This window comes from Micropterus dolomieu, linkage group LG18 (genome assembly GCF_021292245.1).
Source record: "Micropterus dolomieu isolate WLL.071019.BEF.003 ecotype Adirondacks linkage group LG18, ASM2129224v1, whole genome shotgun sequence".
NCBI classification, from domain to species: Eukaryota; Metazoa; Chordata; class Actinopteri; order Centrarchiformes; family Centrarchidae; genus Micropterus; species Micropterus dolomieu.
Genome location: NC_060167.1, coordinates 637,807 through 659,836, shown reverse-complemented (window position 1 = coordinate 659,836; position 22,030 = coordinate 637,807). Strand labels below are relative to the sequence as shown.

Here is a 22,030-nt window from a genome sequence, read left to right as displayed (position 1 = left end):
CATAAATAAGGTGAACAGGAGGAGAAATTATATTTAAACAGATGCCGTTTTCAGTGCGTCCAGAGAATGTCTCACTAGAGCTTCTCCTGTTCATCAAGCCTTACAAAGAATGTTGCATCAAAGAATGTCCTGAGCTAAAGTTAACAGGGTTTTTTGTCTGATGTAATTTAATAAAATATCACTAAGTTACTGAAACAATAACTGAAAGTTACTGAAACGTACTAAAACATTAGATTATATACTAAACATTGTGAAAGCTTGAACTTTGCCTTGGTCTCTTTCATCCCGGATTGAATGGGCCCCTCTGACAAAACAACTGGCCCCAGCCCGGGCCCCTCAGTAAAATTGGTCTTGAACCGCCACTGCAGCACAGGTCGTTTGTTCAAGCAGCTTATTACGACGCATATTTGTTGTGGCAGCGAGCTCTAGTGGCCGTGCGACAGAAGCAAAGCAGCAAGCCGGGTGACGTTTTCTAAATCGGAAGGAAGGAGTTAAGGAGGTGGACGGGGTGGATGGACGGATCAAACCCTGGAGGAGAACGGCGTTCGAGTCGCGTGTGAAACCCAGAACATGTTAATGCGAGTTAAAAAACGTTTCTCACATCATCATGTGAGTTGAGTCACACGATTTACTTTAACCCAAAGTAGGATATTTTACTAAATCGAACCAAACTGTGACCGTTTCACAACATTAACCAGGTGTTGGGTGTTACGTCACGTGACTTACTGAGGTCCGGCCGCCTGTCGCTGGACGTGGTCGGGAAGCGCTCCGTGTCGTTTGGGAGGCGTGGACAAACGACCTACTTTTTAGGTCTGAGAACAGGAAGCTGTGAGACAGAAGGACCGGTCCTGTTGGCTCGTGTTCATGTGAGTTATTAATAGGAAGAATCCAGAGTTATTGATCGCCTTATCCTTCAAACATCCCTCGTGCTGAGTGGTAACGCCTCTGTTCTCATGGCAACGCTCAGGTCAGCACTGATTGGCTGAGGCGTCTGAACCTGTGGTTGGCTCCTGTCTCGCATGTCAATCCCTCTCTCTCTCCAGCTCGTCCTGCATCTTCCAAACAAATAGAAACAGAAGAATCTGATCTGCTGTGACGGTGGAACCACAGGATAATCACATTAACTCCTGTTTGTGCTGATTACAGCGTCTACTGAGGCTGATTATACCAAGAACTGGATTTAATTAGCACATGGCATTGATTTAGGTGATTAGATCCTCTGATCAGAGCACCGGAGTGAAGACTAGAAAGAAAATCAACGTAGCTTTATTTACACCCATTAACAGCCACATGTTACGCTGCAGAACGAGGCCCAGACTTCTTTAGGCAGCTTCTTCCTGTGGCCGGATCACTGAGTTAAGGACATTTCCTCAACTAGGACCTATACTGTCCATAAGTTACATCGCTTCACAACGTATACTAATAAGCCAATCACAGCACAGTAATGAGCTGCTTCTGACCAATCACATGGCAGGCTCTCAATGTAAAGACACCAGCGTTACTTGGAGTGTGACACGAAGCAGCGCAGTGAAGTAAAATCTGACCTCGGTGAGACGTCTCTCATCTGACTGAATCTCTCGGAGGTTTGTGGGAACAGCAGGTTTATTTATGGCGAAGGACAGTAGTGTCGAATCGTCATCTCATGTGGTCAAACAGTGCGTGCTCTGCCTGGAGCGACGGCATGGAGAGATTTTCTCCTGGCTGTGAAACACGTAAACGGATGGTTGACTTCATAGAAACATGGCGAAATTAATCAGCGACACATAATATTCAACCAAGGAAATCTAGCTTAACTTTTACCTGCTTTTCAAGTAAGTTAGAATTGTTTAGTCCACGGACATGTTACCTATGGGCAAATCCCATAATCCTTTGTCGCTGCAGGTACAACTTCATGGCAGCAGGTGGCACAGTGGTCCCATTTAGTAGGATTTAACCTGAACCTTTTTAACTATGTTACACATGCAGAGCGCTGACAGCCACTAGCGCGGCTCTGGTTCTGTCGCATCATTTATTTATTTGAGTATGTCCTCCTGATCATTTTTAAGACTGTGATCCTGCTTGTTGTGGCAACTTAAAAAAGTTTTTTTCCAAAAGGACAGTGAGGTGAGGAGGCAGACGTACGATGACAAAAACCCAACGTTTTATTTGACGCTAAACGACCACTGTTACGAAACAAAGCGTCTCCAGCAGGAGTCCTAAATACGTGTTCCATCAAATTTACTGTCACAAAGAAACTATACTGTACTGAATAAAATGAACGAAAACCAAAACCCAGACAGAAGCAAGGTGATCCAGGAACGCAGGTCCAGGAGAGAACGGGTCCAGGACACACTGCAAAAAGTGAGCTCTCAAAATGGGGGAAATATTACTTAAAATAAGCAAAATTATCTGCCAACAGAACAAGAACATTTCACTTGCTACTTAAGGACAAAAAAGAAGTTCTGAACACGACAACATCACGTTCAGACAGCGAGCCGAGCTGTGATTTTAGACAGGAATCTTTATTAATTAACGGGACAGTTTCTTAGATGGAGCCCATCTGTAGGACTAAGAACTAAGGCTAGAACGAAAAACACAAAACCATAAACCAAAACGAGACTTAAACAGGAAAACAACAGCACAAAACCAAATCCTAACAGTTGTGACGGTCAGGAACCACCATGGGACCTTACTTCAGAAAATACATGGACGGTAGACAATGGCAAGAGGAAGTCAGGAGAGTCGCAGTTTGATCTAAAATACGTAATTACAAAGAGCACAATCCCAAAAGTGGCGTTTGTGAAGTCAACTGTTTCTCTAAATGACTGCAGAAAACTCAAAGAGAAGATGCTGTGTTGCATTTCTGCGTGGAACAAGTCACCTAGCTAGCAGCAACCAAGCAGTGAACGTTAGCTTAGCATTAGCGCGATAATATGTCGGTGATGTAGAGACGGAGGATCACTGAACAGTTTTCACACAAAAATAAAATGTAGTTACAGGTTTACGACAAACTTCTGGACGGATAAAATTATATTTTAAATTTAAACAAACATCGTGTGAGTAAAACGGGATAAAAACATTATGTGTCTCTTATCATTTGACTACCGTACATATTTGTTCTGAAATAAGAGACGACCCAGGCTCCCTATAGGCGCCCCCACCTCATTTTTACGACACTTGAACAGCTCTGAATTCACAGGAGAAACTTCTGGAGCGCAGATACGCCTCTTCATTTGCCAAAGAGACAAACGTAAAATATTACTAAATGAAACAGGAAAATAAGCTTTTTTTTTTTAAGCTCAGGATAATCTCAAAAAAGTAACTTAACGCCCCTGAAATCGTGTCTTCGCTAAACACCCGGTGATTGAACTTGTCACCTTGCTGCAGAGGGGTACAGGCGTTCTCCAGGACGCCACGCCGTCACCGCTGGGCGCCACGTTAGGCTGCTCTTTAGGCTCAGAAGGAACCGTGAGTCCACGTACATGAAGCTGGAGACTCACATGACCTGGGATGAAAAGAAGGATCTGGATCATTTTGTTTGCCACACCGCCCCCCCGGGCGTGAGACGGTTAAACTGAATATTGATGATCCAAGTATGCTGACCTGGTTTAGCCCCAATCAGCTCTTTCTAAAAGATCCAGCATCTTTAACGAGCTTTCCCTGTAGGTTTCACAAAGTACCTCCAGCTCTGAAAAGTTTTCAGGGACGGAAACTCGGAGGCTTAATTGGCTGAAGAAACCTCGCCGTGTGCACTCAGCCTCGGCGGAGCGGCGGAGCTCAGCAGCACGCAGCTTGTCATTTGGTCGGTCGGAGCTGTGGATGGTTTTCCCTGAGAGACGTGTCGGTCACGCATCGCTGGACTGGAACACAGACGGTTTGGAGGTGAACTTGCCCGTGTAGTTGTCTGCGGCGTCTGGTTGTTTGTGGACGGACTCGGCGAGGCTCGGAGGTGTCAGCCGGTCGACAGCAGGACACGGAGAACACGTGAGCTTCAGCCTGCTTCCTGTTCCAGCAGCCTCAGAACTGAACAACCATGGGAAAAGTCAAATCAATATTACGCAAAAGAAGACTCAATAAAACGCTTTAACTTAACAGTGTGTGTGTGTGTGTGTGTGTGTGTGTGTGTGTGTGTTTACTGGATCGGTCAGCTACACAAAACCATCACTTATTACTGATCCCAAGATGGCCGCCGCACGTTTGTTTCTGTGTGTGACTGTTTCCCCTCAGGGATCAATAAACTTTTCTGTTCTGTTCTAGCTCTTCTTCTCATCTGCTAATAAACAGGAAAGTAAATGAACTTCTTATATTTTTTTTGGGATGACTGGATTTGATTTTCGCTGCCTCGTAACACAAAAGGAGCAGCGAGGAAGTAGTTAGTCCTCTCACGGAAATGTCGGTGCAGCTGTGTGTCATTCACACCTGTAGCTCGGTTCATGTTCACAAACCAAGACAGAGCTGGAAACAGTCACGTGGACTGACAGGTAGCTCTCTGATTGGACGGTCACAGTTGGGCAAGGAATAATATATTAATAAAAGTAACTAGTTACTCCTGACGTCACTTTTTCCATGTGGTGCCTTTTGCGTCCGCACTACAACTCATGTTGTATTTTGTCTAAATTTGGACAAATACTAGTTCCATTTGTTTTTTTATGTAAGGTATTAGTTTTTAATTATGATTACAATGAGGCTGGCTCCTGAGTTGTGTTATTTACATTTCAGAGGTATTATGGGATGTTGCCATGTCCCCAGTGATGATCATTCAACTTAGATCTAAAACTTATAAAAATATTATTATTATCTACTTTTCCTGATCAAAATCTATTTAATCAAAAATAGTTTTTATCAAAATTTATAAAGTAAAAAAATAAGCTTCTATGTTTGTCCCCAGCGCCCATGTCCACCCTGTTGAGTTGCTTTAACTGCCCCTTTAAGTGGAAAACATGTTTTTTTACTGACATCACTCTCATGAGGGATCAATCAAATTAAATAATTTCAATAAATGTTTGTGAAAAATTATAGATTCCTCATCTAGTATTGAAGGTCATGTTAGCCATTATGCTCACACAGGCAGCTAAAAGGCTAACGTTAGCTCAAAATGTCCAACAAGGTGGACACTAACAGGGTGGACATGTATATCCTGGTGTTTTGTCCACCCTGTTATGTTGGTATTTTTCCTTCATAGTTTATTGAAATTACCAAATATTAAGTGTATATTTGTATTTACATAAAGATATGAAGGGATTGACCGCACAGGCAAGAGACACTGAGTAATTCTTATCATAATTCACTGTTCTTGAGAAAAATACGTCCCCCTTTCATAAGGTGCGCTTGTTTTACTCACTACAGGCCGAGCCTGTGCTGTTTAAAAAATATTTTATTGTAAACAAATATCTAATAAGAGTCATATGTCTTATATATATATATATGACATATGATTTCTATAAAAATGTAATTTTAGTAGCAATCCTGAAAACACTTTTAAACAGTTTAAGTGTCTAAGTCCTTAACAGGGTGGACATGGCGTCCCGCGTGTCACATGTTGTTAATATATATAAATTTAATACAATAAAGGTGCCTGAGCTCGAACAATGTGTTTTTCATAAAGTTAGATATATACTTTATATAATAGAACGTGCGTTCACGTCAACGGCAACAAAACAAGTGGCGTTCTGGTAAGAGTGATAATATTAACAACACTGCTGACAGCAGGTCATGCAGGACCTGACTGAATCTGAGCACCGTAAAAAGAACGAAGCATCAGTAGGAAGAACAGTGACGCTGCAGCTGACCTCCAATGTTAACAGGCCTTTTCTCCCAGAATAGTGTGAGCGTGTACTTCCTGTGTGCTCGCTTTTTATTAAGGCTGGTGCCGACTACACAGCCAGCCTGAAACCGCCTTGGGAGGTGGTCTCAGGCCACTTACAGGTAAACTCTGGTGCAGTTTTGTAAAAAACACAAACAGACCCAGCACAGTCATTTATGACAGCAGAACGACCATAAAAGCCGTCTTCTAGCCGTTATTAATGAGCAGTCTTACTAAGCGATGTATGTCGTCACATGGGTTTGTAACGCACTGGGTGAAGCCCTGTAGCGTCGTGTTTGAACGCTAAAGGTTGGTGTGGGATATGAAGAACAACTCAACAAGTTACACATGTAAGGTTACTTAACTTATGTAAATTAACTGACGTAAGTAACGTGGTTATTTTAACCCACACCACAACCTTTTCCTAAATCTAACCAAACCGTTTTAAAATTGCGTCGTTAGAAAAGTAATTTTATTTTGAAAGTGTAACCAGAGGTTGCATATGTATTGTTGCTCACATGACCACAGAGCTCTAAACGTTCAAAAACAAAGCTAAAGGGTACCAAGCGTCCATATGTGACTAGTTGGGAGTGAGAATTTCCCCTGATCAACCAGACAGTGATCAGGAGTTAAATCAGATGTGAATGCGTATGTAAGGACCAGGAAACTGCAGCGTGACCTGCCGTCACCAGAACCAGAGGTCCTGATGTGTGTCAGTGTCACGGTGAGGAAGCAGGATACCAGAACTGTGTGTTCACTGAGTTACCCGTCAGTCTGTGGACCTTTGTGGTTTCAGCTCCAGAACCAGATGAACCGACCTGCAGGTGTGAAGGTGCAGCTGTAGATCCATAAATCCTGGGAGGACCTGCGAGGTCAAATGTTTTACTGGCTTGTTCTGCGGTGACGAGCTTGTCGGGCTCTAACTGTGGTGCTGACTGTGCTTGTGTCTCTCTGCCGGCTGAAGGTATTCGAGGCGTCAGACTTTGGCTCTCACCCCCTGTTCTCAGTGACGCAGGGAGGAGTGGACCTGCAGCAAGTGAGTATGGCCGCCTGGGGGGCAAGGGTCAAAGGTCACTGCATCATCTGCCAACACGGTGCGGTGACCCCCGCTTTAAAAGATATGAACTCACACACAGAGAACGGATTAAATGATTCTGTCTCTTAAATTAGAATATGAAGCGTCTCCTCCTCGTACAGCCCTACACTGTGTTTCATTTGAATGAAAAATCTTTACTTGGGTTTGGGAGAAATCTCTCCATGTGGTGCCCTGCTCTGTAAACCGCCACCTTCCCTGAGCCACGGACGCAGCCAAAGGACCTGAATTCAATCACGTCGCTGCAGCCTGCCAGAGAGGTCAAGGCTCCCAGATTACATCCTCTGCAAGGAGAGGAGCAACAAATATGACACTTGTTAGAAAAAGCAGGGATGTGGGAACCGAGGCTGAGTAAAGACGGATGCCACGGAGCAAAGTATGAAAACACAGAGACGGAAAGAAATAGAAAAAGGAAGAAGAGTGAAAAATGGGCTGACGGAAAAAACATGTGCAGGGGAGGAGAGGGAAAGATAAGATGCAGACGTGAAAACTGCCTGGTGAATTCAGCGTCTCACACTCCATACCTCATCCTACCAGCTGGGTTTGGGATCCAGAACCGGTTCCAAGTTGAAACCGTCACCAAATTTCCAAGAACCATGGATTCACTAAGACCAAGAGCAAACTGCAGCAGCTGCAGTCAGGAGGTCTGGTGCGAGGGAGGAAGCAGCTCCGACATGACGAAGCGTTTCCTTCAACACGGCGTGAATCTGAAGGAACGCTTCAGCGTGTTCAACGTGTCGCGCTCTCCCAGATCCAGCTAACGCCAACAGCAGCAACGTCTCAGGTACTAAACACAGATGAGCCGACGTTCAACTTTTATACTGAAGGGAAACCAACGATGTCTACAGATGAGACGAGTCCCAGAGACGCCGCTCTAGGACAGAGACTCCTTTTACTTTAGCCACGAATGGGAAGAGGAGGAAGGATTATATCCAGTTTTTCACGTGATGCCTTAAAGCAGCCAAATGAAAATGCAGCAGATGCACGTCTTCCTGTAAAACAGCCGTCCGCCGTAACTGCAGGGACTAAAGGGTCAATTCGTGTGCTCAGATTTGAGACACTTAACGGAGCTCCCATCCAACACGATGTGCTCAGTCTGCACACACTGCTAATGATTCCTGTAGAGAAGAGCGAGTGGCGCCAGTCAGCAGCAGTGCTCGTATCACTCTGACAGGAAGCTGCAGGGCTGCGTGCTGAGCTGAACGCAGAATCACACAGCAGACTCGTGTTGGCAGATGATGTTGAAACGGGAACAATTCACATGTTGGCCGAGACTCTGAGGAATGTTTCGTTCGTTGACTAGAACTGCCCTTTTTCAACAAAGAACAACAGTGATCAGGGAGGCGAACGCCAGCCGACACACGTTTGGATGGGACGTGAACTGAAAATGGCCGTAACCATAACGGAGATGTGCTGAGAGTGTCAGCAGATATTTAGAGCAGACAAACAGCAGCTACAACATGGACCCACACAGGACCCCCCCCCCCCAGAGGAACGTGGATGTGCTTCAAGTGACAGTGAACGCTCCCCTGGCACAGCAGGTGTTCCCACCCGGTTCTTTGATGCACAGTCTGAATATGCTGAGAGGACGGGTGAAACCGTTCCTCTCTGCAGGGTTAGCTGGACGGCGTGATGGGGTGCGCTGGCAGTGCGCCGTAGGTCAGGTCAGGTTATGGTACACGGACATTAATATATTTGTTTCACACAAACATACAAGATCGGCCTCTGACAAAATGATTACCTGCTCGTCAAAAAATCTTTTATTTATTTTTTTTATTTAGCTCTCATATAGCATTTAGCGTTTACCCAAAGCGACTTACAATTGCTATATTTGTCAGAGGTCGCACGCCTCTGGAGCAACGAGGGGTTAAGTGTCTTGCTCAGGGACACAATGGTGTCTCACAGTGGATTCAAACTCAGGTCTCTCACACTAAAGGCATGTGTCCACTGCTCCATCACCACCAGCCTGACGATGAAATATTCTGAAAAACATTTGATTTCATCGTCTATATTTTTGAGGTCAGTCGTCAATTCTGAAAATGAACACGTACGTTTGCTTTTATAAATGACAGGTCGTTTCCTCAGATTGATTAAAAGGACTCTTTTCCTTCGACACGCTTCCCAGTGAACAGAATAGTTTCATGTCAGGGGCAAGGTCAGTTTAGATTAGACCATCCATGACTGATTCCAGTTTCCAGCCGCGCCGCCGTCATAAAGTGTCCTTCCAGCAGCCACTAATGAAATGCTGAAATCTTTGCTCTCCTCTGTCACGTTTAGCTTCTCCAGCCTCTGTCTGTGAAAGACACTGATGATATGACGGCGCGTCACTGCTGGCTAATATTAGCAGCAGGGCTAAACTGGGAACGCATCTGACTGACAGCACTTTGTGATAAGAGTGAAGCGGAGCACTGTGGAGACGAACGGAGGGACGTGTGTTTGACTGGACAGGCTGAGTGTTTAAACTAAGCTAACACAAAAAAGGTCTGTTGGTTAAAAAAGCAAAACTTCCTGTTGGATTACAAACAGAACTCTGATCCCATTTAACAGGTTAGCAGACAGAACGTTAAAACGGCCACTGTTGGTTTATGTTGACACTATTACCGCCTCGTATGGTCGAGGATGAAACCGAGAGATCAAGGTCACCATTCAATAACAGAAATGTTATTAAGCGTTTAGACGGGCTGTGAACTCTGCGTGCTGCTGCTGAAGGAAATCAGTCACGTCATCATTAATGGACGGAGCAAAAAAATACAGCAACAACTAATTCACACGGTAAGTCACTGATCCGATCTGAGGATGAGACAGGAGAGACGAGTCACCCCGCTGCGGCGGCTGGTAGCTAGCGTTGAGGTAGATACATTTTACAGGGTTATCAAGTCATCTACAAAACATTATTGGGCTTAAAACGTGTCACATTTGACTTTCTTTGACGCGTTATTTTTTTCCCGCTGTGCTGTGCTGTGATTGGCTAGTACTCGTTGACACTACTGATTTTGAAGATAACGTGATAACATAAATGTTTTAAATCGTTGTATCCACAGGGGCAGCTCAGTTTAACCCTTTACCCATTACACTCAGTCTTGAACCAGCTGAACTCCTCAGCTGATGGGCTGAGGGCCCCATTGGTGAAGAGTCCATTATTTTGGGTTGCTGCGACAGTCCCAGGCTTCACTACCTTTGGCGAGCTGTAGCGAGGGTCCACAGATGCTGCGTTTCTTTTCTTATGCTTGGCCCAGCACAGTTAGCGGCCCACCGTAGAGCTATTGTCCAATCACAAGGACGCATGCAAGTGGAGACAAGTTGTAGTCAATCACAGCATAGCAGGGCGGGACTTGTTGAAACACTGGCAAGAAAAGAAAATAACAGGAGTGAAAGTTGTGAGTTTACTGGACCCCACCACCTCCTTACACAGACTTTGTCTCTCTTTATACCACGTCTCCTGATTCTTTCTGCCTCTAGAGGTCTAACAACAAACCTAAACGTGGGTCGTAATAAGCTGCTGCATCATCGACCTGCAGGGCCGTTTCTCTGCTGAGGACGGGCTGGAGCTTAAAACCAAGACTGACTAACTGCACGCGTTACGAGGACCAGGCTGACAGAAAAAGTACAAACTAGAAGAGACGAGCTCTTCACTCCATCACACTGACTCCACAGCCAACTTTAGCTAAGAGAGGTGGGGGGGCTGCCTGAGGCTCCGGGCCTCGGGGGTGTCAGTTACAGCAGCAGCAACAACGGCTAATGGAGGCCCCGCGGGACTGATGGGAGCTGAGGGGGAGGCTATCCATGGGAGGACACTTGGCCCCAACAGCTGGAACAGTCACATCTGGGATGTGGTGCAGATCCGTCTACGTTTGGTTTGACAGTATTACACCCAGTCACAGTGAACAGCAGGACGACATGTTTGTTCTGTCCAAACCTGTCAGATAAAGACATGTATGATGTGTCAAGTCTTCGGTGAAGGTTTGGTGTAGGCACAAAAAAAAACTTTAGGTGAGGTTTGTTGTTGTTGTGACCTAAATAAATGGCTTAAAGAAACCCAGGTTGACAGCTTCGGCGGCCCACGACAGACCTGAACCAGCCGGTACCAGCACAGAAACAAACTCCAGAAGAACGCCGCAGAATCAGATCCGTTACGACAACAGCTGCGACAGAACAGACAGATGAAACGGTTCACTCAGACGTGTTTCAGTGAGCGATGAGTAAAAAAGGTCAAGAACAAACATGGCAGGAAAAGAGGACGAGGACACCCGCGTAGAAAATGTACAGCGTGTTTTACATCTTCCACCGTCTGACTCCATCCTTTAGCATCTGAGCTAGCTGCCGTGTAAAACTCTACGCAACGCTTTTCATTTGCTCGAGCTCGCACAAGCTGCGCACGTTACTGTGCGCAGGCCGCCAAGCCAAACGGCGATGAAAACAAACCGCCACCTTCTCCGTCCCGGTCTGTTCTGTTCGGCGAAGAAACAATCAGCCACTCCCGGAGAGATCTCCAATATGGCCGCCACAGGCTTCATTGTGTCACCTGACATCCCTTTATAGAGAGGGGAGGGCAACGTATATGGGAAGAAGAAGAGAGAGAGAAGACGGTGAGTGAGGGAGAGATGGATGAAGGGAGGAGGAAAAAGCAGGAAGAGACAGAAAGAGAAAACGAGACAGGAGACGGGATGGAAGGAGGGTTAGTGCAGAGTTAAGTGGCTGCACAGCGATTAATGCCTTTTATTCATTATTTAGGCTGGGGGGGTAATAAAGGGGAGGGAGAGAGGAGGATTCATCTATTTGCGGCACTTTCTGGTGAAATCACTCATTTGCTTTCTGGTGACAGATCCATCTGCAGCTCTCAGACATTTCTGAGATTCAACATTAATCTTTATTTCAGGATTAGAGAATTTCTAAATGGTAATTCAGCTGCGCTCGTTCAGACGCCGGCAGACATGAAGCACATCTGAGAGTCAAAGTTTCAGGGTTTAGCAGGAACTCATTAAAGTAAATAACTATAGTTTAGAGTAAATGAAGGTGAGTTAGTGAGTTTAGATCTGATGGAAACACCGGTGAAGTTTAGCTGCAGTGATTTATAGAAGTGAACAGATCTTCTGCATGTGCACCAGGAAGTCTATAAGTCTGTTCAGAGGTCACAATAAAGATGTTCCTGATAACATCAGAGGCAGCTGCTTGTTGTCTGGACAGTGTGAACAGGAAGTGCAGGATCGAGCTCCTTTGGCTTCACATGCAGAATAAACTTGCTTGATGTTCCACGTGTTATTTTTACCGTACTGTCCTACACTGAAGCATCCTGATCGCAACAGAAGGCAGCTGCCTCGCTGCCGTAACACACAGCAGCCGCAGATGGCAGCGCACTCGAGTGAAGGCGTCTCTGTGAACATTGGTTTGGAACAGCCTTTTAGGGCAGCGTTTACGGCAACGTGTGACGTCCCTTCTGGCAGTCAGTCGCTAACGTCAGCTAGCTAGTTATTGAAAAGGCAAATGGATAGCAGACGCCTCAGAAATCAGACTTGAACAAACTTGATTAGTTTCAGTCACTGGCTGATATGATAGTTCAGGGTTTAGTTCTCGCTAACGTTTCAAAAATCGAAGCAATAAAAGCGTAATTAATTAAATAAAGCTAATTAAAAACGTATATTTGTAGACAAATTTCAGCTTGTTTGTCCGCCATCTTATCAATTTTTTTGTGAGCCACCCCAGGCGCACAGATTTATGGGTCATAGGCAGATCAGCATCGATGTTGCCTTCGAAACGAGCCGTTTGGAACAGCACCCGATGCCTCGCCGTCCTGTTAGACGCCTCTTGAGTCCGCAGTTTTACCTGTTTCAAACACAGCCAGAGTCTTTCTCAGACCTCATCACAGACACTTCAGACCAACTATTATTATATTTAGTCGGCAGCTAAACTTTTAAATGCAGTAAAGAATGAATCCTGGCTCGTTGGTGACACCAACGCATACAGAATCAGATCCTAGCATCGATTACAGCCCAGCAGAGCCACTGAAGCTGTTAACACTGAAAGCGAATTTAATATTCGCCTCGCTTTACACACACGAGTTTGACCACTGGACATTTTGAGTCTTCACACACAACGCGACAAGCGAATGAACACAGCCCGCGGATACTCCAGCTGTATGAACCCAAAGGATAAACCTTTGCTGTGATTAAACGGATCAAACTGATGCCGAAATATCAACAACATGATGCCGTTTTGTTAGACATATGAATTCAGGCTTTGTCAGGTCTGTCAGCAGAACAACAGCTATTAAAATGTTTGTTTTCTGAACAGAGTTCGGATCGATCAGGGCTATGCTACGCTAACCTGTTCACAGTAAAGTACAACGACAGCTGGAATAAAGTTACAGACACACATGTTCTAAACTCACCAGGTAGTTCAACTTCCTCACTTTCTTTTCTCCAAGTAACGTCCAGTTTTGTCCCGTTTTTATATAAATATGAAGTTGTAGTCCAGCAGAACTCTGCGTACCATCCGACGCTAACAACAACAGTGGAACCGGATGTGCACGGAAGCTGCTGAGAAGCTCCAGTGAAGATAAATCAGGTTGTAATCCCAAAAACTAAAGTAAAAAGCTAATTTAATAAAAGCAGTTAACTCTGAGTTCCTCCTGCAGGTAAACGACGTAGCTGTCAGAACAGAATCCAGACCGACTACGGGGGTTATTGAAGCCGCCGGTGACGTTTGGACAATCTCACCGCTGATAGGCTTTCGCAACATCGCGTCAAGCGAATTTCTCATTCAACTTGAAAAATTTTAACTCTCACGAACCAGCTAATGTCGCGACAAACGCCTCTTTTGGAGTGAATTTGCAGAAATTCGCGTCTTTGCATTGACTCTGTAATAAAAATGCTGGATTCGCTTTTAGTGTGAACACAGCTTTACTGTGATGTAGAGACAGAGCTCAGGTCAAAACCTTCTGAAAGATTAATGTGTTACAGATGACTAACTTGCCGCTCTGAAACTCCTCTGGTTGTTCTGCCTGTGTTTCGGGATCAGACTCGGGCTCCAACACGTACAGCTGAACCGAAGCCGTGGTTACCGGCTTGTCAAGACCCGCCCTGCTCTACCAAGGTACTGAGCATGTGCAGCTCCAAACAAAGATCTTGTAAAATAGAGATGCTTCACTCGGTAGCTAAAACAGAGCGTTCAACACACAGGGTGAAAAGAGGAGCTGCAGCGACAGAAATATGGTGTTTTTTGAAAATGAAACCACGTAAATTTGTTCTGGTACAACCCCTAAATAAAGTTATGAACCTGAAAATGAGCAGAATATGACGTCACTTGAGTTTGTTGTTGTCGTGCTGGACCGTCATAATACTGACGACATGCAGAAGACCAAACATTACGTAAACAATACTACACATCAATCATTATTTATTATATTATTGTATAAAACAATTATTGTCAATTAAACATGATGTGAAAGCACATATATGAGGGGCTGCGTTTATCAAACACTCTCTGCAGCACTGAGACGTCTCTGAAGCTCGTTCTGACCTCCTGACAGTCAGACGAGTGAACGCACCACTTCTTCTGTGTAAAGAACTTGGAGAACAAGTTCTCAGGGTTACAATCACGTGAGGCCGAAACTTTGATCGCATGATGACCTGGTGGACTTTAAACCCAACCTGTGAGGAGCTCCTCTCCTGGTCATCAGCAGAGACAGGATGTGTGTCCACTTAGAAATGAGCTCCTGCTCTGAGAGGCTTGAAGCTGCTGCAGCTGCACCTCTGACCTGCGCTGCATTAAACCACCAGTGGAGATATACGTTCTTCAGGCCTGCACGGACCGCTGGATTCAGGCCTGCAGAGAAGACTTTCAGGTTTGGCAGCGTGTAGAAATATTTAGGGTCGTATCTGCAGATCAAGAAGACGCATTACAAAATGAAGGCGGCCGAGCACAGCCAGGCCGTCGCTCCTGCGCAGCCTTTCCTCTGAACCCTTGAGTTAGCAGCAGGAGTCAGGAGTTCAGCAGCAGCAGCAGCGTCAAGGATAACAACTGTGAAACGTGTTATATAAGGTGTGGTGAACCTCAGGGAGGAACAACGGCTCTGAATATCTCTGATACACACTCTCAGCCTATGGAAGTGTTCGCTCTCTTTGAAGTTCACTTTGGGATTTGGGAAGGCCTCTAAAAACTTTACATCCTGATCTTGGAGAGATAAACAAGGAGCTGCAGCGAGAAGTCGTTTCAGTAACTCTTGTAGCTCAGCAGAGCGTTGGGAAGCATCCACCCTGAAAGAGACTTCTTCCAGGAGAGAAACCTTCCAGCTCCAGCCTTGATCTTTCTGCTGCTGTAGGGGCGTCTAATGTCTAAACTATGGATTCAAGGTGGTCAGAGAGATTTTTATGATGTCACATCCACTATCTACAGTAAAGATCTAGAGAAATAAAATCTGTGATGCAGGTGCTGACGTGGAGGTTTTGTTTCAGACATGAACTCAGTAAAGAAATCAATAAACAACATTATTAATTATTAACTTTTAAATCACATCTAGTCTTCATAGACTCGATGACTATAAATAATAATGCAGATTAATGTTATTGTAAAGCTTTGCAGTATTCCTTACAGCCCTGTGTAGCGTCCGCAGGCACAGCCTCCACCAATCAGAGGCAGGCTGTGGCCTGAGAGCCCAAACCCAGGGCTGCCCCCTGGAACAGGGACACAGACGGGTTCTTTCTCACGTGGACTCTCTTTCTGTTTCAGACGTACGCAGTCCAGAGTCACTACGGCATTCCACATTCAGAGGTAACAGGAAGTGACTCTCACTGTTTACAGGAAGTTTTCTGAGCTCGTTTAGATCTGACTTCATCCTCTGCTCCTCCCTCAGCTGGCGAAGCTCCACCAGCTGTCCATGCAGCAGCAGGGTCTGGCCCCCATCAGCCAATCAGCTGCACAGGTCCTACCAGGTATGCACACACACACACACACTCTTAGCTCTGAGCGTTAGTGAAGTCGGTTAAACGGCCAATCAGGAGGGAAGATTTTATAACTGAACTATTCTCCTGCAACAACTGTCTTTCTGTCCTCTGTCGCCCACGTCTGAGCCACCAGACTCCACTGATGAAAAGAGAGATTTTACCTCTCTGGTCTTCCGCTGCTTCGGTCAGTTAGTTTATTTGTGTTATTGTGTGACTTTGGTGTTTGAAAGGGTTAAAAAGACGCTTGTTATAACAGTCAGCTGCAAAACAAGCTCTTCAATTGACAAAGGATAACGTTGCAGCCCTGATCGGCTGCTGCGCTCGCTCAGTGCACATAAAAACACGGGGAAATAGGTTTCAAAATACAAAAGTTACTCTTTAAAGTACCAAAAGTAAAAGTATTGATCAATGTCAGAATCAAACGTAGTGATTAGTGATGCATTAGTGTCGAGTAAACGATACAGCAGTTCATTAGAATAAAGCTTCGCTTTAAAACACATCATCATTTATTAGTTTAATTATAATTTGGATTAATAATCTAAATCTACAAAGTCACTAATGTTAAATAAATGTACTACTCAAGGAAAGTACCTCGAACCTGTACAGTACTACAGTAAATGTACTTTGCTCTGCTCAGTGATAACGACCAGTTTCTAAAAACCAAAACTGCCTGTAAGATATTAAAGCATGAACCAACCAACCAATCACAAGTTAGGAGCTAGAGAGTGTGTGTGTGTGTGTGTGTGTGTGTGTGTCATTCAGAATCCTGATTTCCAGAAAGCGTCGTTACCTCGAGTTTCATCACTCGCCGCGCTGGAAAAAAAACACAAGAAGGTTGTAAAAACTTTATCCGACATGCTCTGCATCCGTCTTTTTTTAAAGTGCTCTGTCCTCAGATTCCCTTCAGTCCTGCGCGCTTCACAAAGATAACCCGATAATGAATCGTAGAAACAGTCTGTGCAGGTCTGTGGAGCTGGTTAGCTGCTCGCTGCTCTGGAGAATCGGCTAATTGACTAAAAGGTGAAAATCAGCTGTGCAACAGAACAGTGCTCCTCTCTGCTCATTAATAACTGATCTGACAGCAGAACTCCTGTTGAGATACATGTACTCTCCTATACTTTATACTGCTCTACTTACTCTTAACTATTTGACAAGCTTCTTTGCACATTCACATGAATAATACAAAATATAATGAACACATGCATTATGTATTATTATAGGTTCAGATCTGATGAGACTTTATTGATCTCTGGGGGAACTCAGCAGCATTAATATCTGCTGCCTCGTTAAAAAATAATAACTTTATTTGTTTTTCAAAACCAAGTCACAAAGTCCTGCAGTAAAACAAACATGATCCATACTTAAAAATATAAATGACTAAAAATAAAATCAATCAATTCTAAAAGTCACAGGGAACCAGTGAGGATCGGTGTGATGTGGTCACTGCTCTGAGTGCGAGTTAGAAGCCCGGCTGCAGCTTTTTCAATGAATGCAATCTCTCTAATACCAGAGTACAGAGCATTGCAGTAGTCCGGTCTTGAGGAATAAAGGCGTGGATGACCTTCTCTGAGTCAGTTCTAATCTTAGTTAGCTGGAAAAAAACAGGAGCCTGAGCATCAAAAGGCAGCTCTGAGTCAAAATGACACCAAGGCTGCGAGCTTCTTTCTGACTGCTGAAACGTTAAAGTGAAGAACAGAATTCATGCATCAGTAATTATAATCCAGTAAAATAAAGCACCTTATTCTGACATTAGCTCTTCTGCACGAGTACTTTAGCTTTAATACTTTTACTGAATGCAGGACTTTTACTTATAAACTGGTGCTGCTACTTTTACCTCAGTAGTTCCAGCGCTGCTCAGGTGTCCCTGCAGCGAGGACCAGGTGTCCCTGCAGCACTGCTCAGGTGTCCCTGCAGCGAGGACCAGGTGTCCCTGCAGCACTGCTCAGGTGTGCCTGCAGCGAGGACCAGGTGTCCCTGCAGCGAGGACCAGGTGTCCCTGCAGCGAGGACCAGGTGTCCCTGCAGCGAGGACCAGGTGTGCCTGCAGCGAGGACCAGGTGTCCCTGCAGCGAGGACCAGGTGTGCCTGCAGCGAGGACCAGGTGTCCCTGCAGCGAGGACCAGGTGTGCCTGCAGCGAGGACGAAGGTGTCCCTGCAGCGAGGACCAGGTGTCCCTGCAGCGAGGACCAGGTGTCCCTGCAGCGAGGACGAAGGTGTCCCTGCAGCGAGGACCAGGTGTGCCTGCAGCGAGGACCAGGTGTCCCTGCAGCGAGGACGAAGGTGTGCCTGCAGCGAGGACCAGGTGTCCCTGTCCTCAGTGGTCTGTTGAAGAGACGTAATTTTTCAAACATACGCACGGCGACAGGAAGAGCAAATTATCGTGTGAGGATTTGGACGGAGGGATATTTCATTATTAGACAGGAATAAAACTCATCAGTCCTGGTGCTGCACACACACATTCATTCAGTTCGCTGTGACCGGACCGGAGGAGTGAACGAAGCGAAGACAAATCGTGCTGTTTCAGAAAGAGGGAAATAAGTGTTATTAAAATGTGAAGTCACTGCCGGCTGAAATTATTTTAGACTAGCATGAAATCTTAAATCCAGTCATTCAGTCAAGGACAATAAAAATAATAAAATCTCTCTCTCTCTCTCTCTCAGGAGGGCTGGACAGTTCCCAAACCACGTCTCAGGAGCTCCTCATTCCAAACGACGTAAGTGCCCCTGAACCCCTGCTCCCTCACAGGTCTCCCTTCCTCAGGTACCCCCCTCTTTCTGCAGCCACCTTCATGTTGCTTCGTCGTCTCGTAAAGCTGCAGAGAGTCAGTCGGTCTAGAGAAGGTGTTGCTGCGCTTTCTGGGTTTAACGAGTCTTCGAGGGACGTTTTCTCCCGCTTGGTGGGCGTGTCAGAGGCGTTACCCAATCAGCTGGACAGCCGGATGAAAAAGGGCAATAAAGTGTTAAATTAGAATAAGTAGCCTCCTTTGTGTTGCTGCGACGTAGCGAACGCTGAAGGGTACCTTTAGTGTCAAACGATTACGCCTTGTCACGCTGTCTGAAAGCGCCGATAATGACGCACTGAGATGAGAACGCGTTGCAATACACCTCTATGGGGAAAGCCCGTAACGCCAAAGATGCCGGTCGTCCCGCCCCTCCCGCTAGAAAGCCAATCGTCTTCGTTTAACATCCAAGGCGGGAAACATATTTTAACCAATCATGTGGTTCATGATTCAGGGTCCCCTCTTCCACGCATGCGCAGTAGAAGTATAACCCGTGGGGGAAAGTCGTCAGACTTTTTCAGTGATTCTGTTCGTGTAGTTTTTATGTCCCGGTGACCAGAGAAAGTTCAGCTCTGGCTCTCTGCACATTCATTCGGACAGGAGCCTGGTCAGGACCTGCCTATAAGGACTAAATCAGACAGGAAGCAGTTTTAGTGCCGTGGCCCCGCTCTACAATTTCCTTTTTTGCCTTCGGCCCGGCCGACGTGTTTCTAGAAAAGTGTACGGACGGTACTTTGCTTTAGTACTTTAGCACCCTTTGTTTTTATTGAAGCATTTTAAACCTGCAGAGATGAATCGGTCTCACCTGCTGGAAGAGTCCGGCAGGAGTTTATTACCAAACACACCAAAGTCATACGTGCACATATTAAGCATGGCGCACTGAGCCTCTGACGGCGGCACGCTGCTGTTGTTCAGGCGGTGAAGTGGACAGCTCACAGTGTCACGCTCGAGGACGGGAGACGTCTGATGGACGCGTTGCAGGTTCATAAAACTCCTCTCAGAACCAGTTACTGCACTTTTTGAGGTACTTGTACTGTAGTATTTCATTGATACTCCACCACGTCGTGTTGACAGCTTTAGTTCCTTTGCAGAGTCAGATTGTTAATATTATATACTAACTATTAGATCAGGATGTCTTGTTTCGGCTCGAGCCCCTCGGCAGGACGTGCTGGTTGTCCCCGAATCTTTTTACCGTCACGGTTTGCTCTGGGAAGAAGGCTGATGTAGCCGTGCTGCTCAGACCCGGACCGCTTCCACGGTCCTGGTGACCAGCTGATCTGCCTCCCGGTCTGGGTGAAGTGAAGACAACACCGGGCAGCTGCTGGACTTTAAGGCTGTGAACACTGACTGATTCTAAAACATTACGCACCATGTTAGATGGTGGTAACGATGGTCGAACCCTGTCTCCAAGAAATGTCGTTTCTGTGCAGCAGATTTACAACATTACCCCCAGATAACAAGTTTTATTAACATAAACCAGAAACCACAATCTGTCCCTGATCTTTGTACCTTACAGTTATTTGTACACACAGACCTCCGGTTGTTCACGGGCGGCTGACAGCGTCGTCACGGGAGGGGTTTAGGACGGTTTAATGAAAAAGATTTGGCTCCCTGATGAAAGTCGACAGAGGAACACTTGTGCAAAGAGCCAGTTTGTTCAACTTTTATACTGAAGGGAAACCAGAGACGCCCCTCTAAGACAGAGACTCCTTCAGAGACATGAAGGGGGGAAGAAGGAGATCTGTTGTGAAGGAACCAGAACCCAGATTCCAGAAGAACAGGATTCTATTGTAAGTAGAATCAATAAAATTCAAATTAAACCCAACCCTAGCGAGGGGAGATTGGCATGGTGGATTCGTTCTGAATGTAGAGGTCTTCGCGGGAAATGAGACCCGAATTAGAGGTCCAAACTAAACCCGAGTCGGATCAGGATGGGTCAGCATCATCTCGGATCACATGGTACATCACAGTCAGCAGTCAGTGTTCTCCTTGTTGTTTGGGATCAGGTCTCAGGTCTCAAAGTGAGTCTTTTTTTAAACGTGATTCTGCACCTGGAGTTCAGGTAGATTTTCAGATCAAACCCCGACTTCCATCCTTCACCTGTGGATGTGTTTTAGTAGCTGGACGATATGACCTAAAATCGAGTCACGATTAACGTTGCATTTTACCTCGATTACAATTAATGAACAATTTGGTTTTTCCTGTAAATATGTTCAACTATTAAAGGTGGGACATTTATTTCAATTCACAAATGTCAAAAATCGATTATCTAAATGTTAATTTAATTTAATGGAAGTCTGAGGCGTGCACATAGCAGAGACGTGTTCCTCGCCGATGCTGAATGAATGAGCGCCGCTACTAAAACTTCACACAGACGTTACATCACCGCCAACTAATGAATTTCCCCAGCTCACTGTGCAGCACGGCGAGCTCCCTCTCCTCATTCTTCACAGGACATCTACCTGGACAGGTGAACAGGAAGTCAGGTCTGAAAGGGCAGTGTGGGCGAGCGAATGGGAGAGAGCGAGCGGCAGAAAGTGACGGTGAAAGTGAGCGAGTAATAAGTTGTCAGTCTGCTGTAAATGAACAGTGTAGGTCAGTGGTTCTCAAAGCGTGGTCCGGGGACCCACAGCGGTCCCTGAGAGGGTTCCGGGAGGTCCTTTATTTTCGTTATAATTCTATCCATAAGAAGCACGGTGACAGAATGTCATGGGTTTCACACACTTTCTGTTATACAACATCTAAAACTCCTCGCAGACGGAAATCTTATCAAAGTTGGGTCAGTGGGGTAATTTGTGTCAGTTTAGTGAGAACCGCTGTGTGTCCGTTGTTAAGAGTCTGAAGGGAAAGAGAAGGCGGTGAGCGCTAGCTAACATCTCCCTGACCTTCAGACTGCGGTCTGGAAGCTGAGCGGGACTGGACGAGGTCACATGACCCCATACGCGGTAGTTTAAGGTACATGAAGAAAAAGGTTAACAGGATTAAATATCCAGAATTACAGTCCAGCCTTCTCAGTACCTGAAGTTCCTGAGTGTGAGGTCACCAGAAACATAATCTACGCCCCCCCGACTCTCATTCATGTTGTGGACATGAAACATTCGGTCCTGCGCTGACGTTTGCACACTGACTGACAGAGAGAGTCAGTGAGCAGCAGCTGAATGACAGTGAGAGACTTAACAACAGACTCCCCTCTCTCCCCCTTTCTCTCTCTCTCCTCTCTCTCCTCTCTCTCCCCCTTTCTCTCCCCCTTTCTCTCTCTCTCCTCTCTCCCCCTCTCTCTCCCCTCTCTCTCCTCTCCCCCTTTCTCTCTCTCTCCTCTCTCTCCCCCTTTCTCTCCCCCTTTCTCTCTCTCTCCTCTCTCTCCCCCTTTCTCTCCCCCTTTCTCTCTCTCTCCTCTCTCTCCCCCTTTCTCTCTCCCTCCCCTCTCTCTCCTCTCTC

At 45.8% G+C, this 22,030-nt stretch overlaps 1 protein-coding gene across 1 annotated transcript in view; it reads left to right on the top strand.

Moving 5' to 3' along the window:
- Window positions 1-22,030, top strand: part of LOC123956936 (poly(rC)-binding protein 4-like) — a 62,020-nt gene that overhangs the window by 22,717 nt on the left and 17,273 nt on the right. Inside the window, exons 6-9 of the mRNA XM_046029507.1 lie at window positions 6,747-6,818; window positions 15,600-15,641; window positions 15,724-15,802; window positions 18,474-18,526. Coding sequence (XP_045885463.1) covers window positions 6,747-6,818; window positions 15,600-15,641; window positions 15,724-15,802; window positions 18,474-18,526 — 246 coding nt within the window. The remainder of the gene's footprint in view (window positions 1-6,746; window positions 6,819-15,599; window positions 15,642-15,723; window positions 15,803-18,473; window positions 18,527-22,030) is intronic.